We start from the raw sequence: 15,176 nt of genomic DNA, 5'->3' as shown, positions 1-15,176 counted from the left end.
TTTTGTTTAAAGTTACCATGTAAAAATTGAGTTGTTCACTTGCAGCTGCTGGAATTGGATCTTGGTGCCTAACTGAACTCAGGAACAGGCTCTCTGTTATTGTTTTAATTTAATAAATGGCTTGAAAGAGCACTTAGATGGCTTGCTGCACCCTTTCAGAAGCAGATGTGCTCCCTGAGAAGTGCTCAGCTCCTGCCAGGGCACGTAGAATGATGTGATAAGGTCAGCTGTGCTTCCACCTCCTGACCCTGTGCCATCCCAGTGTGGTCTGCACGGGGCAGCACAGCCTGTGGCACGGTCCTGCAGTGGCTCTGGAACCATCAGGAGCTGCCACTGCTCCCTGGGGACAGCGTGTTAACAAGGGCCTGGCAGGCAAAACGTGCTGATCTCCCAGAGCAGAGTGCAGAGATACAGCACAGCTGGTGTCCTGTGAGTACCTGCCTGCCCTCACAGGCTGCTGCAGTTGGTTTCACACTACAGGCAGAAAACAGTGACTGCCCCGAGTCCACAACAGTGGTTCACAGCAACAGGAATATTTACACTGACTGCAGGAAGAGCTGGATCTAGCTGATTTTCTAGCACCCCTACGAAGCATAAATCTATGCCTAAAGAAAGGTCTAACCGGCTTTTTTTTTTCTTTTCTTTCTCCCCCTCCACTGTGTCTGCAGAAACCTCTTTGCACCAGGCTACACCGAGACCCATTACAGCCAGACTGGCCAAGCCCAGACCACCCCCCTGACCCACACGGTGAGTGCAGAGCATGTTCCCTTCCACAGCTGCAGGGGAGACCAGGCAGGGGGCTCAGAGACATGAGGGAGGCTCTTCCTCCAGAGCCTTTCTTTGAGTGCACAGGTTCCCACAGCTTTAAGATGAAGGGGATGGCAGTCCGGCTTTCTGACCTGGGAGGTTCCTGTGAGAAAGCTGCTCCATCCCCCAAAAATGGTAAAAACATCTTGCTGTTTTGCTGAGCTCTGCTATGAGAGCCAAGGTCAGCCGCCAGCATTGCTCCCCTCTCTCTGGGTGCTGGGGAATCATTTTTTCCTCACGCTGCTCATCCTCTTGCTTTTAGTTTTGCCACTGGGCGCTCCATGCTGGGGACCTTCCCAGCCTTTGGAAAAACAAGCCCCTGTGAGCTGGCTGCTGTTCAGTAAAAGTCCCATAAATTTCCCATCTCACGCAGGCCTTGGCTGGCTCTCTGCTGCAGCAGCACAAAGATGTGCATTGGTCGCGAAGCAAAAATAAGAGATAAAATCCCCATGAGATCATCTTTCCTAACGCTGCCCTGGGGTGAGGGGAAGGGATATGATGAATATGTTGGCGTTTCTGCCCCAAAGCCTCCTTGTCCCTGCCAGAGGCTGTCTTTGTCTCGCTGGGAGCCCCAAGACAGGGACTTATTTCCCCACTGCCCATGGTGTCACCCTCTCTGGGGCTGAAGTCATGTCCTTTGGGGCCTGACCCAGGGCCAGCAGCTATCGATAGGCAGCTCCTGTTACAGGCAGAAAGCCTTGGGGTCGGCGCTTTAGTGCTGCAGCCATTTTGAGTTTGCTTCTTGGTGGATCAAAGCTCTCAGTTCATAGTCTGGCAATCAAGAGCCTGTTTGATGCTCTGGGCACAGGCCAGGACGCCACGTGGCAAGCTGAAAGGCCGAAAATTTCGGATGCAGAGCTCACAGAATTTAGTGAACGACAAGTCAGTCTGCCAATGCAGCCGGAAAAAGAACAGCATTACTGGAGTGTGTGGCGGTCGCCCGCACTCGGGGACTGCAGCGATTGCCTAAAATATATCATGCCTCATGTCCATCGCCAAAAGCTCCATTGCCAACCCTGCCTCCCTCTGCCTTCCAGGACCACTGCTTCTACCACGGGGTCGTGCGGGGCCGGGAGCACTCCAGCGTCACGCTCAGCACGTGCCGGGGGCTGCGGTGAGTGCCTGGTGGTGCCGGAGCTGCGGGAATGCCTCTGCCCTGCTCCTTGCTGTGCTGCCACCCGAGCTCTGCTCCCCAGCAGCCTGGCTGCCCTGTTTCTCTCTGTGTGGATAAAACTGTTCTGGAAGGTCACCCAGCCAACAGACCTGGGCATTAAAAGGCGCATGTTGGGGAAAATGCAGAAATTGGGGTGTCATTAGTACCAGCTCCTGGCCCCTTCCCCCTGTGTGCTGGCAACGTGGGCTGCTGCAATCACTGAGTTTAACTCAAGAGTCCACTGGAGCAAACGGCTCCTGTTAGTTACTCAGGGCTGCATCTATTACAGGCAGGGACAGGACTCACCACGTCCCAGCTCAGTACCCTACAGTAATGCAGAAACCAGCTCCTTCTCCCAGTTTCTCACAGCTGGCAAGTTTGTGTTTTGGGGCAAAGTCATCCCAAGTCTGAATTTCCTCCTGGGTTGTCAGCTCGGCTCTCTGCTTTCTCCCTGGGTGGTGCCAGCGTTGTGTGTGTGTTGTGCATGTGAAACCTTTGCTTTGGGAGTGATGGAGTCTGTGGCAGGAAAAGAGGGTTTTTTATCCTCAGCCAGGAGTAAATGAAGTGGTTCCTTGCGACCAAGGAGCTGCATTCATTTACACCAGCTCAGAGTTTGTTTCCAAAACATCACACAGGTTTTATTGACATTAGTGGTCATCTGCTCTGGAGCGCTGATTGGAAGCTGGGCTGATGGGACTGGCTCCAGCCAGGAAACAGCCTGGGCCAAAGCAAACCTGAGACATCTTCAGTGAATGTATCACGGGCCAAAGAGTCCAGTGAGATAAACAGGACAGTGCAGCCACCTGTGGTTTGCAATAAATAATCCAAAAGCAAAAGCAGTCACAGGTGTACTGTGCTTCTGTCAGCCTGTGTTTTCCTAGGCTCTGCTTTCCAGCTGCAGAGGGACAGAGATGTTCAGTGTGCCCAAGCAGCAGGGTTCCTGCATCCCTGAGTTGTCAGTGTCTGCTGGCAATTCTTTGACATTGTTAGAAAACTTCTGGGGAGGCACATGAGCTGAGCACACGTGGCTGTTCTCACCCTGAGCCTGTACAGGGAGGTGTGCTGCCCATCGAGCCATATATCTTCTAGAGGGCATCAAACACAGGTTTCCAGCTCTCCTGGCTGTAACATGCTTATTGAAAAAACCATAACCATATGACTATGTGCACTTGCCTGAGGAAACTCTGTTTTTTCTGTTAACAAATAAAGTCTTCACATTTATCAGATCAGTTCTGTTAGAGGCAAATTTCTCCTATTGGTTGAAAAGCTTCCACTGCCCCTAAAGACAAAGCTGTATATTAAAAAAATTGGTACTTCTCAGGTTAGCACTGCTGCAGCACATGCTCCAACACTCTCTTAATGTCTGAGGCCCACTGAATACATTTTAGTATATGGAAGCCCAGGGATTTCCCCTCTGAACTCAAAATATTCCTATCCTTTTTATTAATGAACTGACTGGCCTGGTAAGGATAAGTGTCTTGCCAGGGTCAATTGGGAATTCAGCAGCAGCAGCAGAAGGATTTGTCTCCTGTTGCTGTGATAGTAATTAACTTTCCCTTTTATTGCTTCCCGTTTCAACAGAGGACTTATCGTACTGAGCAGCAATTCCAGCTATATCTTGGAGCCAGCCCCCAACAGCCCAAACCAGCACTGGATTTACAGGGTGGACAACCTGAGATTGCAGAGAGGAGCCTGTGGCTACCAGGACACTGGGGATGCAGCTGAAGACTGGCTCAGGGACTTCACAACTGGGATGAAACCACCACGCCAGAGGGTGAGGGGCCTCAGCCTGGTCCGTGCACGATGCTTCAAATTGCCCATCTCTTCCCAGCCCGTGAAGCCCATTCTCTGGGAGCATAACTCAGAAAGTGAAGGGAAGGAGAATATTTAAGAGGGTTTGTAGCAAGCTGGTTGCGAAATAGCAGCTCCAGCAGGGAAATAAATGAACGCTGGGGACTGTTGTGGGCTGTAGCTGTTCCTGCACAAATCTCTGCATCCAGTGCGTGAACAAACAGGTGGGCTGAGGACAGGCATGTGGGCACTTGCTGTAGCTAAACTGATTTGTGATACTTGGTTGCTCTAAGTCAATCACATCTGGAGGTCCCTGTGTGTGATGGGGTGGGGTGAATGGCTAGTGAGAAACGAACTGGGAAAAATGACCTGTACATATGTTTTTTGAAGAGTTTCTTGGGGTATATTGGAGAACAACCTGTGTTGCTGCTCCTGCAGGTGAAAAGGGAAACTCTGCAGGCTACGAAGTACGTGGAGCTCTTGCTTGTAGCTGATTATGCAGAGGTAAGGAATGGGATCATGTTTATACCAATGAAGCACCATCCCACCTGCAGCATCTCCCAGGGCAGGAGCTCAGCAGGTTTCCTCTTGCCATCCCAGTGCTCCCACCCTCACCAGCAGACAGGAAGAGCTGTGTCTTGGTCACTTTTGTCCTAGCAGCCATGACCCCTCTGCCACCACCATCAGCCACTGTTGGCCAGGGGAGAGATGCAGGATGTGATTTGGAAGAGGGAGGAGGGTCAGTTCTGGCCTCCCAAGGCAGCAATAGTTGGTCCTAGTTATTGGTGGGAGAGACTGCCTTCAGCACAGAGGAACTTGGGGGTTTCCAGGCATGATGTGCTTCTAACTCTGCAGAACACTTAATCTCTAGAGAAGATAACCATGATTATGCTCTGCTCTGAGCTGGTAGCAGATACATAAATAGACACTTTTAAGGCTCCAGATCACATAATAGGTCTGGAAGAAGTTGAGTGAAGTCAGCAGTCCCTCCCCCATCCCCAGCCTGGATGGCGTGCCAGACACCCTTACTGACAGTGCAAACCACACACTGTTTTGCTGATTGTTAAATCTCCAGCACAGACGGGAGTCAGGCTGGTCCTATCCATAATTTACAACTTGAAACTCCAGTAGGGAAAGCCACGTAGTGCTCTGGGCTATAATTCATTCTGAACAAAACTAAAGAGGCAGAACCTATTTTGCTTTCTCTATTAGGCAGCAGGACATGAGGGAACCTGAGAAAACACAGGAACTGCCATATGTTGTTCAGCATTTTTGATTAGATAGGCTGGGGCAGACAGCCTCACATTGTTGTCATTAACTGCCCTTACTTTGCTGTGTCCCTCATTGGAAGAAAAGTCTCTGGTTTTGTCATCTGTTAACCAAAAATCTAAACATTTTGCCAATGTAGTCCTTTGAATCAAGCAGTTTGCTAAAATTAACTCATTAATTACCAGGTGGTTTAAACAGACAAATTGGTTGGATGAGTGAGATGTGATGAGCCCTATGGCAGCCTTGACCTCAAAGATGAAGTCACACATTTTACCTGGCACCTTTTTCAGCTCTTTGTCAGCCCCTGGCTCTGGGGGCACTGATAAGTTTGGGTTGCTCCACTGTGTTACTGCCACTGCTTGAGTAACATCCCTGCAGTGGGGTGCCAGGGATGAATTCTATATATACATGTACAGGTGGGATTTTAGTCAGATGTACAATGAAGGGAGACTTTCAGGCCTCACTTCATAGTTACCTTCTTGTTCTCAGAGTAATGTGACTTGTCTGAACACATTTCAGTTCTTTCTAGTTGCCTTTGTGCTGCTTGACATGTTCATTTTGTTCAGTTTCAGAAGCATCACTTCAGCATTGAAGCAACAAGGCTTAAATTAGTGGAGACTGCTAATTATGTGGATAAGGTGAGATTGGGGGTGTGTGAAATGAGGAAAACAAGGCCTGGATCATGAAATATGAGAATTAATTGTGACAGAGGAAGACTGGCTTCTTGGGAGAGAGAATAATGTTTTGGCAGTTCCAATGACTTGGGGAGTGGAGAGCATCTGCCAAACAACTGTGTTGTTGGACATCAAGAGTGGGGTGGGGGAGTCTCCATTCCTTACCTTGGAGCCAACATGAACATCTTGTGTTTTACTACATCTCTGTATTATATCTGTTACCTAAGTAATGCTTTTTGACAAGGGCCTAATGTATTCACTTGAAATGGTAGAAAACCTGAGAAGCAGAGCTGGAAGGAGCCTCCAGAGGTCATTCTTGCAGTGCTACCCAGTGCTGATGAAGTAAACTTTTCTACTTTTCAGATTTACTCCCTTCATACTCCCTTTCTCCCCTTAAACTCCTTCCACCACTCCCTTCACGCTGCTGCCCATAAATACTTCTCCTGTTTGTACTTGATGTGGGCAGCAGATTATTTCCTTCCTTTTTTTCAGGAATTTTGACATATCTGAAGATAAAACATGATGTCAGACTCCAGTCTTTGTTTCTCTATATTATGTCTGTCATTCACTGAAAAATGAAAGTTCAATGTCTCTGTTACAGTCAAATTTAGGTTTGTGGGTGTTTGCACATTTCTCTCTGCAGAGCTATGGCTCTAAGTTGCAATGCATTCCCAGAGGGAGCATCTTCTCTGGACATATGGATTTCTAGTAGCAGTTAGCAGGGTATATATTCAAGATTTAAAACACAGTAAAATAAATTTGTGGTGCTTATTTTATGATCTCTTTTCTTGTCTCTATCTTAGTTTTACCGATCCATGAATATCCGGATTGCCTTGGTGGGGCTGGAGATCTGGAGTAACTGGAATAAATGTGATGTAACTGAGAACCCCTACTCCACCCTGAAGTCCTTTCTGGCTTGGAGCAGCAAAGAGAGGGTGCACAGAAAACACGATAATGCCCAGCTAATCACGTAAGTTGATTTCTCCTGTTTCTGACAAGTGGGTTAAGTGTGTGGAAAATCACTTTGTAAGATCATATTGTTCTAAGATTCAGAATGGTAGATTTATGTAGAGGCTTCTCAGCTAGCATTCAGTTCCAGCACCCAGAACACAACCATTTTAGGAAGGGTGGAGGTCCTGGGCTGTGCAGGGGTCTCAGTACATGTGCTTCAAAGTGCATCACTATTATTGTGTATCACAAGCAGCTGCACATGATCTGGCACAGCTACATGGACAATTTCAAGAAAATCCAAACCATAAGCAAGATCTGTAAAGGGGAGCTCAGCCCTTTGTGGAAGGCACTCATTCCTAGCTCATCCTGCTGAGACACAGGGTCCCAGTGCTGGGAGCTGATGGCCTGTGACTGATGGCTGATGGCCCACTGATCTCATTAGGGCCAGCAATGCAGATGTCATTGGAATAAAAAAAATTGCAGCAACTCTCAGATCTCATTACCTCTTCCATGCTAATTCATCCACCAGGACATAGTGGTGAGTCAGAGGACCTCTAGGGCTCAAATGCAGAGATACAATGCCTTTTCTCTTGTTTTGTTTGGTTGAGTTTTTTTTCCCTTTAACATTACTGTATTTTGTCTTCACTTGGCCATGTCCTGAGCATAATATCAAGGCCTTCCATTTCAGATCTTCTGTCAGGGATGGTGCAGAATTCCAGTTCACCAGGCAGGAGCTGAGCATGGCTGCACCTCAAAGGTGTTACCTAGTACTCTGTCAAGTGCCTGAATGCCAAGCTGGCAAATATCAGGCTTAGGGTAAATTAAGTATTCACAAACAGTACTTAACCAAGGATCCAGAAACAGTTTTTAATGTGCTTGTTGCAAAGCTCAGCAGGAGCACGTTTTGGCACCAGACCATTATAAAAAATAGGATTGTCTGGCTGGCCCATAAAACAAAGCAACAGTCCAAGAAAAACAGATCTTAAGGCTTTGTAGCTCTGCTATGATGTCCTGTGCTTGAAGATACTACTCAAGACAATGTGTCCCCCTGACACTGTCTCTATCTGTGAAGCTGTGCACTGCAGGGTGTATTTCTCTGCCTACCTTCTCAAGTGCCTCAGTGCCATTTCATGGTCTTTCTGGGTTGATTTTAGGGGTGTGCCCTTCAAAGGTACCACAGTAGGCTTGGCTCCCGTGATGGCCATGTGCTCTGATTTCCAGTCAGGAGGAGTAAACATGGTAAGTAATTGCTAATACCTAATATAAAGTTTCTTGCCAGCAGTGAATACATAGATAGATGCCTCCAAAAGCCCAGGGAGAAAATATTTTCTGTGAAGTTCTCCAGCTCACCTGCTTATAGGCAGGAGTACCTTCAGTAGATATTTTCTACATGTAGTAATGAGCAGTGCCACTTACCCCACTGACACAGAGGTGCACAGGACAGGCACAGGGCAAATGCTGACGTGCCTCTTTGCCCTTGCACAGGATCACTCTGATAATGCCATTGGTGTTGCTGCTACCCTTGCCCATGAGATGGGACACAATTTTGGCATGAATCACGACTCAGCTGGCTGCTGTACTACCCCTGCAGCAGATGGAGGCTGCATCATGGCTTCTGCAACTGGGTGAGTTCATCTTACATGGTCTCATGGAGAAATGCAAAGGGCTTCGTTACAAGAGCCTTGGTGGAGTAACAACTAGAAATGCAGACTGAAGGTGAGTCTGTTGCTGCCTGTTGGAGGCAGTGTGTTTATAGAGAAAATACTGCTGGGCAAACCCTGGATCATGGGTCAGTAGCAATTTGCTAAATTCACAATGAACTGATTCCTGCCTGAGCAGGCTTTAGGCCTGAGCTTGGCCTTAGATAATGTAGGCACCTGGCAGCATTTAGAAGTGGAGCTCTAGACTCTGGTAAAAAGGAAAATTTTCCTATTCTCTTTTCTTAAGAATGCTCCTTGGTTTCAGTGAGCCGGTGTTTAAAAGGGAAGAAATAGTCAGCTTTGAGAGAAAGGGAAGCAAGAGTGACTCTAGAAACCCACAGGGGATTTAATAGCTCATTGTGGAAGAGGAAACAACATATTTCAGTCACGAAAAGTGTGAGACAAACCCATTCACTTAAAGCCATATTCCACTTTTCCTCAAGCCTTCCTCCTTAGGGTTTAGAAGGTTTGAACAGGGTTTTTTTTCCCCATAGATATCTTTTATGTGCATGGTTTTGTCTAAATAAGGAAAAACACTTATGTCAGAAGTGAAAATGTAGTGGCACACAAGTAGAGCACACAGCATGCACACACACATCCATGGTCATACACAGAGTGCAAGATTCTGGCAATGCAGTAACAGAAATTAATAATCAGTGTGACAGAAAATATTCACAATCTTCAAAATGAGGCTGTAGAATTATTAAATTAAAGGAAAAATTAAATGTTATTTTTAGCAGTTAGGTTCAAGCATTTATTCACAGGCTGAGTGCTGGATTCCAAGGCTTGTTCAAGCAGTTAGAAATAAGCCACAGCACCAGTACTGAGCAGGTAAGGACAGCCATGCTTGCCAAAAGTCAAATCTATCTCAACATATTTTGGTTCTGTAAAGTTTATATTTTCAGGCCATTATGTTTCTAGACAGTCTTGCAGTGCAGTCTCACCTTGTCTTCAAGTGTTATTTGGGAATGTGAAATCACCATCTGGTTTGGCACAACTCCATAGATTTTGGAAAGAGACCTGTGTCCTTTGGCATTCGTCAGGATTTGCATGTGCTCATTTCTGGTTCTCTAAATCATTGCCCAGATCTGTCTTGATGTTCTTCTCCTCTGTCTATATTCAGGCACCCATTCCCCAAGGTGTTCAACCAGTGCAACAGAAGAGAGCTGGAGAATTATCTGCAGTCTGGTGGAGGCATGTGTCTCTCCAATATGCCAGATACCAAGAAAATGTATGGTGGAAAAAAATGTGGAAATGGCTACTTGGAAGACGGGGAGGAGTGTGACTGTGGAGAGGTGGAGGTAACAATTGTTCAGATCCAACCATTTGGGGTTTAGTGGGACACAATGTTTTTATTATGTATTTTGCAAATACAGTTATATGATCTGTAATCAGGTTTTCTTTGTGCAGGAGATACACGTACCTTCCCTGCATATAAATGTAAAGCAAGGTTCAATATCATGTCTAACTTCACAGTGTGTAGTACAGTGCATCCCAGAACTCAGAGATGGTGTAATCCAGGGCTGAACAAAGGTGATGAAAATTTCCTTTAAAAAAGAGAAGAAAAAGTGATTTTAGATCACAGATCATTAAGGTTGGAAAAGACCTCCAAGATCAGAGTCCAACCTTTGACTGATTACCACCCTGTCAACTAGACCAGAGCACTGAGTGCCATGTCCAGTAGTTTCTTGAACACTTCCAGGGATGGTTACTCCACCACCCCCCTGGGCAGACCATTCCAATACTTAATAGCCTTTTCTGAGAAGAAATTTTCCCTGATGTCCAGGAAGAATTCTTCCAGATGTTACAGTTTCATATATAAGTTCCCTTTATCTACAGCTCCATTCCTGATAAGGATGGGGCTTCTGTTAGCACTGCATCCCACTTCTCCAAATCTGTCCTTTGACTAATAAGAGAACAGGGAGCTGGAACCAGCAGCCCAGACTCTCCAGGTGTAATGAGTACAACCAGTCAGTCCATCACAGGGTATGGTTGTGCAGTGCTGTGTGTCATGAGCACACTGTGGAAGGAAGGTACTTTGTTTGGTGTAATTCATCACGTATGAGAACAGATTAGTGTCAGCCTCATATCTGCTCTGCAACCTCTGCTGCATCTCCCTGTCTTCCAGGAGTGCAACAACCCCTGCTGCGATGCCAGCACCTGCTCCCTGAAGCCAGGTGCTGAATGTGCCCACGGCAGCTGCTGTCATCAGTGCAAGGTGGGAGCTCTGGGTTTTCCTAAGAGGAGAGAGAATAACGGGGGTGGAATTGTGAGGCTGAAAACTGGAGGGGAAAGAGGAGCAAACAGCCAAATAGAGTTTAGCTCCTCACCTGGTTTGATCTTTTAGGTACAACAGCTACCAGTGCAGTCAAACTGGTGGGGTTCCTTTCTTCTGGCTGATTAATTTAATTTGCTCCTGTGATAATTTAAGAAGAGCAATGAATGCTGCTGGAATGAAGTCACTCTGCTTCTTTCAAACACTTAGGGATGGGGTTAATCAGAGTTAATATTTCTGTCCTTTGGCTCTAGAAGAAATCTAGACAGAGCTCTTGGAGCAAACACTTCCTCTGGGGTGTAGGCTGGATGCTATCTTGGCTCCAAACCCTCTTTTCTGAGGTGCAGTTGAATTCCTTTAGCTTAGGTGCTTGCTGAAGAAATGCTGGCAAAGAGAATTATATATCTGTGACCACTATCATTTTAAATCTCAGCTTTCCTTGTAGAGGCTGGTTAAAATATGTTTCTGATTTTGGAGCCAAAGATATCAAGCTTTGACAACAAATTAATTCAAAAATGGAACATAGGCAATTGTTTTTCTATTAGTCTCATCTTTGTTTGCACATTGATTGCTTGCTCTTACTGACCTATCCTAAGCATGTGGAAAACCACCTGGAGTCATTCCTTTCACAAAAGACTTGGAACAACCTCCTAGATGTAACTGTGTGTGCCCTTTGTTCTCCATGTGCATGGTGGACAGGAGAAGAATGAACTGAATAAACTCATGAGCAAGGGAGACATACGTTATGCATTAGGAAAATGTCTCCAGGAGAAATGACAGGCAAACACTGGAACAAACTTCCCAAACAAGGAGGGCTTTGAGAACAGATTACATGAACATCTGTCAGAAATGGTTCAGGTAAATTGGATCCTACCCAAGGGTAGAGCGAGATGGATCAGTGTCCCCATGAGATCCAGCAGCATCTGTGAATGATCTCATTGCTGCTTAGGGAGGGGATCCAGTCATTAATTTGACTCTACATAGTTCACCCAGTTAATGAAATTATGGTTATATGAGTCACTGCTGACCTCAAAAAACCTAAGACAAGGAGGATAAAGTGACACGCAAGATTCTGTCTTATCTACAGGGAGACATTGCGCAGGCATGAAACCACAAAGGAGCCAAGCAAAATTCATTTTTCCCCCCCATTGTCTCTTTTTAGCTGATGTCTCCAGGAACTCTCTGCAGGGAAGTGTCAGGACCCTGTGACCTCCCAGAATACTGCACTGGCGAGTCACCGTTTTGCCCCCCCAACTCTTACCAGATTGATGGGGCTCCCTGTGACAGAGGAAGGGCCTATTGCTACAGTGGCATGTGCCTCACATACAGGGACCAGTGTGTGCAGCTGTGGGGACCAGGTAAGGCAACAGGCAGCATTATGTGGCATCCTGCTATTGTTCACCCTGTGCAAGGCAGTAGTACCTCCCATACCCGTTATCGGTGGCAAAGTCTGAGGAGCCTTTTCTCCTGCCTTACTCGCTTGGAGGAGGCAGCAAAAATTTCCCATGCCCAAAGCATTCCAGAAAAAGAACAACTGAGTGGTTGGCCTGGGGTGAGATGGGCTGCCAGGCTCCACAGGAATCAGCCACGAGTCTCTTCCTTGCAGGAGCATGGCCAGCACCAGATGCCTGCTTTGAGAAGGTTAATGCTGCTGGAGACATCTATGGGAACTGTGGGAAGGACATCTACGGGAACTACAGGAAGTGTGAGACCAGGTACAAAGCAGAGTGGCAGCCAAGACTTGCTCATTGGAGAACATGTTTTTATATATTACAAAATTATGGGCCAGTAGATAAAACTGATCCATGAACTGGTTTCACTCCTTCCCTCTGCCTTCTGGGAATCCAGCAGCATCCTTGTCGAACTTAGAGCCCTTAAAACTGAAGCTTTCAGTTCACCATTTTCCTACCTTTTGCATTTTCAAACATCTAGTTGATATTTTCTTTTCAAAGCAACAGAAGAGGGGATTTTTAAAACTGTAAATGAAATGTAGCTTTCTATCTGAGACAAAAATTTCTTAGTCTTAACTGTGATATTGTTGAGGTTGGCATGGGGACATCATGGGGACATCACCCCCCATCCATGGGGACCGTGAGATGGTACCATCAGTTCTGATCAGACACTGTTGCTTGGGCTATTTCTTGGGCAGTGTCTGCTCATCGAACAATGACTCAACACTGCTGCTTTAATTTACATGTAGAGCTGATGCCTGCAAAACATCCAGCAGGCCAGAAATAATCACTTTAGCCTTTCCTTTGAAATCAGAGATGCCAAATGTGGGAAGATCCAGTGCCAGAGCTATGCTTCCAAGCCTGTGCAGTCCAATGCAGTGGCCATAGACACAACTGTCAACACGCAGATGTGCCGAGGGACCCACGTGTACAGACCTGACAGTGAGGAAAAGGAGATGCTGGATCCTGGCTTGGTGTTGACGGGAACAAAATGTGGGAGCCATCATGTAGGTACAGTTCTGCCTGAAATGGCTTGGGGGAGGTTTCAGCGTATCAGTTTTCCCATCCAGAATGTGCTTTTTGGTTATCAAGCCATTAGTTTCTTATGTCCAGTGCCTTTGTAGGAGATTTTTATATTTGTTAGAAAAATAATTTCTTAGAGGCTTCAGAGAAAAGAACACACACCACAGGCCTGATGTCCTTGCCAGATGAAGTCCAGGGCCAGTGCTACATTTGAGATTTGCTAGTTAGTTGAGGTTGTTTTGCTTAGAAGTAAGACACAGAATTGGAAATCAAGACATGTGAGAGCTCCTTCAGAGACTTGCCACAGCTAAGCCAAGTTATTGACAGCAGAGCACCCACTCCTCTGATGCACATTAGGTGGGATTTAGGGATTAACTGTTTGCTTGGGAACCAGGTTACCTTCATGGCCTGTTGTTCTGCCCAGAGAATTAGTTGTATTTCCAAGGTGCCTGCGACCCCACAAATCACAAAATAACACAAGGCAGTAATGTGGTACATAGCTCAAAGAGCTAACACGGAGTTTCTGGATCCTTTCTCTGCAGGTTTGCTTTGAGGGTCGCTGCCAGAACACATCCATCATCTTTGATTTTGAAAGTTGTAGCAAGAAGTGCCATGGGCATGGAGTAAGTGTCTTCCTTTTCATCTCCATTTCAGGCTGAAGCAGGATGGGCTTCTGTGGGCGGTCGTTCAGCTCAGTTCTGATACCATGCTTAGGTTTGCTCCAGACTTTGGCTTCTTGATTATTAATCTGCACATTCCTTTCCTGTTTGATGCATTTTCTGGTCCGTGAGCTTCCCTTTGACATGTGATTTAAGGAGGTCTACTGGAGGGATATGAATTGCAATGAATGAAAAACAAGAAGGGGCAATCTTAAAGAGAAATCTTCTGGGCCCAGTTTAGATTGAGTAAAAAAATATATCAGACTTGCCAAAGGAAAAACATAGTAAAATTCACGTTTAGAACAGTTTATCCCAAATTGCTCTGCAGTGCCCCCAGGGGATGCAAAGAAAAGCCAAATATGAATGGGTCAAGCTATTTGGCCTAAGCAATGAGAAATCTTCATATCCTTCTATTTAGAGATAAGAGAAAGGTGTTTCTAAATGCTGCATTTCTCCTGAATTCAGGTTATTGGCACTTCAGCTGAAGAACCCTTGTCTTTTGGAGAAAGGGAGAATATCTGAGGCAATAAATGGCACTTTCACGCCCTGAAAAAAAAGATTTCCAGGCACTTAACTCCCTATTTATGCCTATGACAGTTTCTTCTGTAGTGCTTTATTCAGCAATGGCTTAATTAGTTTTAGCTTGCAGGGTCCTTAGTAGCTGGCACTAAAGTCTCTGAATCCTCCTACTCCAGGTCTGCAATAACAACAAGAACTGCCACTGCAACCAGGGGTGGGACCCCCCGTTTTGCAACAAGGAGGGGAGGGGAGGAAGCTTGGACAGTGGTCCCCCCTCGCCTGAAGGTGAGTGGGACCAACTCTGTGATGGTACCACTTCAGAAGGACTTGTGTTAGATTGGGACCAGAGAGATTTCCATTTAACAAACTCTACTTTCTTGCCCACAGGCTCTTCAGCAGTCGTGATAACTCTTGCAATCCTGGCTCCCATTCTTCTTCTCATTGGAATCATGTTTTTATTCTATTATCTGAAATGCTGGAATAAATTTGCCATCTGTTCTCTAAAGAAGACACCACAGTTCAGGTAAGTTGTCAGTGCTGTGCCTTGTCTGCTTGCACCTCCTCCCACCTTCAGTGCCAGGACAGAAGAGGCATTGTAGAGGCTGTGAGGAATGTAACTAGATGGGTTTGTTGGTATAGTCAGTATTTGCTTCTCATTTTTTTTACTTTGGTGAAATTAAAATAGAAAATACAGGGGGAAAAAAAATGGAGAAAAATGTATCAAGACAATAACACTCTTTTCTGTCTCTCGTTGTCAGTGACACCTCTGGGACTGGGCACGCAAACCCTGCCTTCAAGTTGAAAACCCCCCAGCAGCAGAGGAAGGTAGGGCCAAGATCACATTCCAACTCCTGAGGGAGAGAAGCAGCTGCCCTAAGATGTGGGATGTGGTTCCCTCTCACAC

At 46.2% G+C, this 15,176-nt stretch overlaps 1 protein-coding gene across 1 annotated transcript in view; it reads left to right on the top strand.

Annotated features, from left to right (window-relative positions):
* The window catches only part of ADAM19 (ADAM metallopeptidase domain 19), a 23,571-nt gene that overhangs the window by 2,006 nt on the left and 6,389 nt on the right, over positions 1-15,176 (top strand). Inside the window, exons 2-18 of the mRNA XM_029960168.1 lie at positions 669-747; positions 1,845-1,921; positions 3,542-3,734; positions 4,190-4,255; positions 5,587-5,658; positions 6,498-6,664; positions 7,800-7,884; positions 8,131-8,270; positions 9,469-9,646; positions 10,474-10,563; positions 11,783-11,978; positions 12,227-12,335; positions 12,886-13,078; positions 13,637-13,717; positions 14,449-14,557; positions 14,660-14,795; positions 15,031-15,097. Of these exons, the coding sequence (XP_029816028.1) occupies positions 669-747; positions 1,845-1,921; positions 3,542-3,734; positions 4,190-4,255; positions 5,587-5,658; positions 6,498-6,664; positions 7,800-7,884; positions 8,131-8,270; positions 9,469-9,646; positions 10,474-10,563; positions 11,783-11,978; positions 12,227-12,335; positions 12,886-13,078; positions 13,637-13,717; positions 14,449-14,557; positions 14,660-14,795; positions 15,031-15,097 (2,038 nt within the window). The remainder of the gene's footprint in view (positions 1-668; positions 748-1,844; positions 1,922-3,541; positions 3,735-4,189; positions 4,256-5,586; positions 5,659-6,497; positions 6,665-7,799; positions 7,885-8,130; positions 8,271-9,468; positions 9,647-10,473; positions 10,564-11,782; positions 11,979-12,226; positions 12,336-12,885; positions 13,079-13,636; positions 13,718-14,448; positions 14,558-14,659; positions 14,796-15,030; positions 15,098-15,176) is intronic.

The sequence above is a fragment of the Manacus vitellinus genome, unplaced genomic scaffold (genome assembly GCF_001715985.3).
Source record: "Manacus vitellinus isolate BGI_N305 unplaced genomic scaffold, ASM171598v3 scaffold_25_pilon, whole genome shotgun sequence".
Taxonomy (NCBI): Eukaryota; Metazoa; Chordata; class Aves; order Passeriformes; family Pipridae; genus Manacus; species Manacus vitellinus.
The sequence above is the reverse complement of the archived record's forward strand: the minus strand, read 5'-3'. Positions and strand labels throughout refer to the sequence as shown.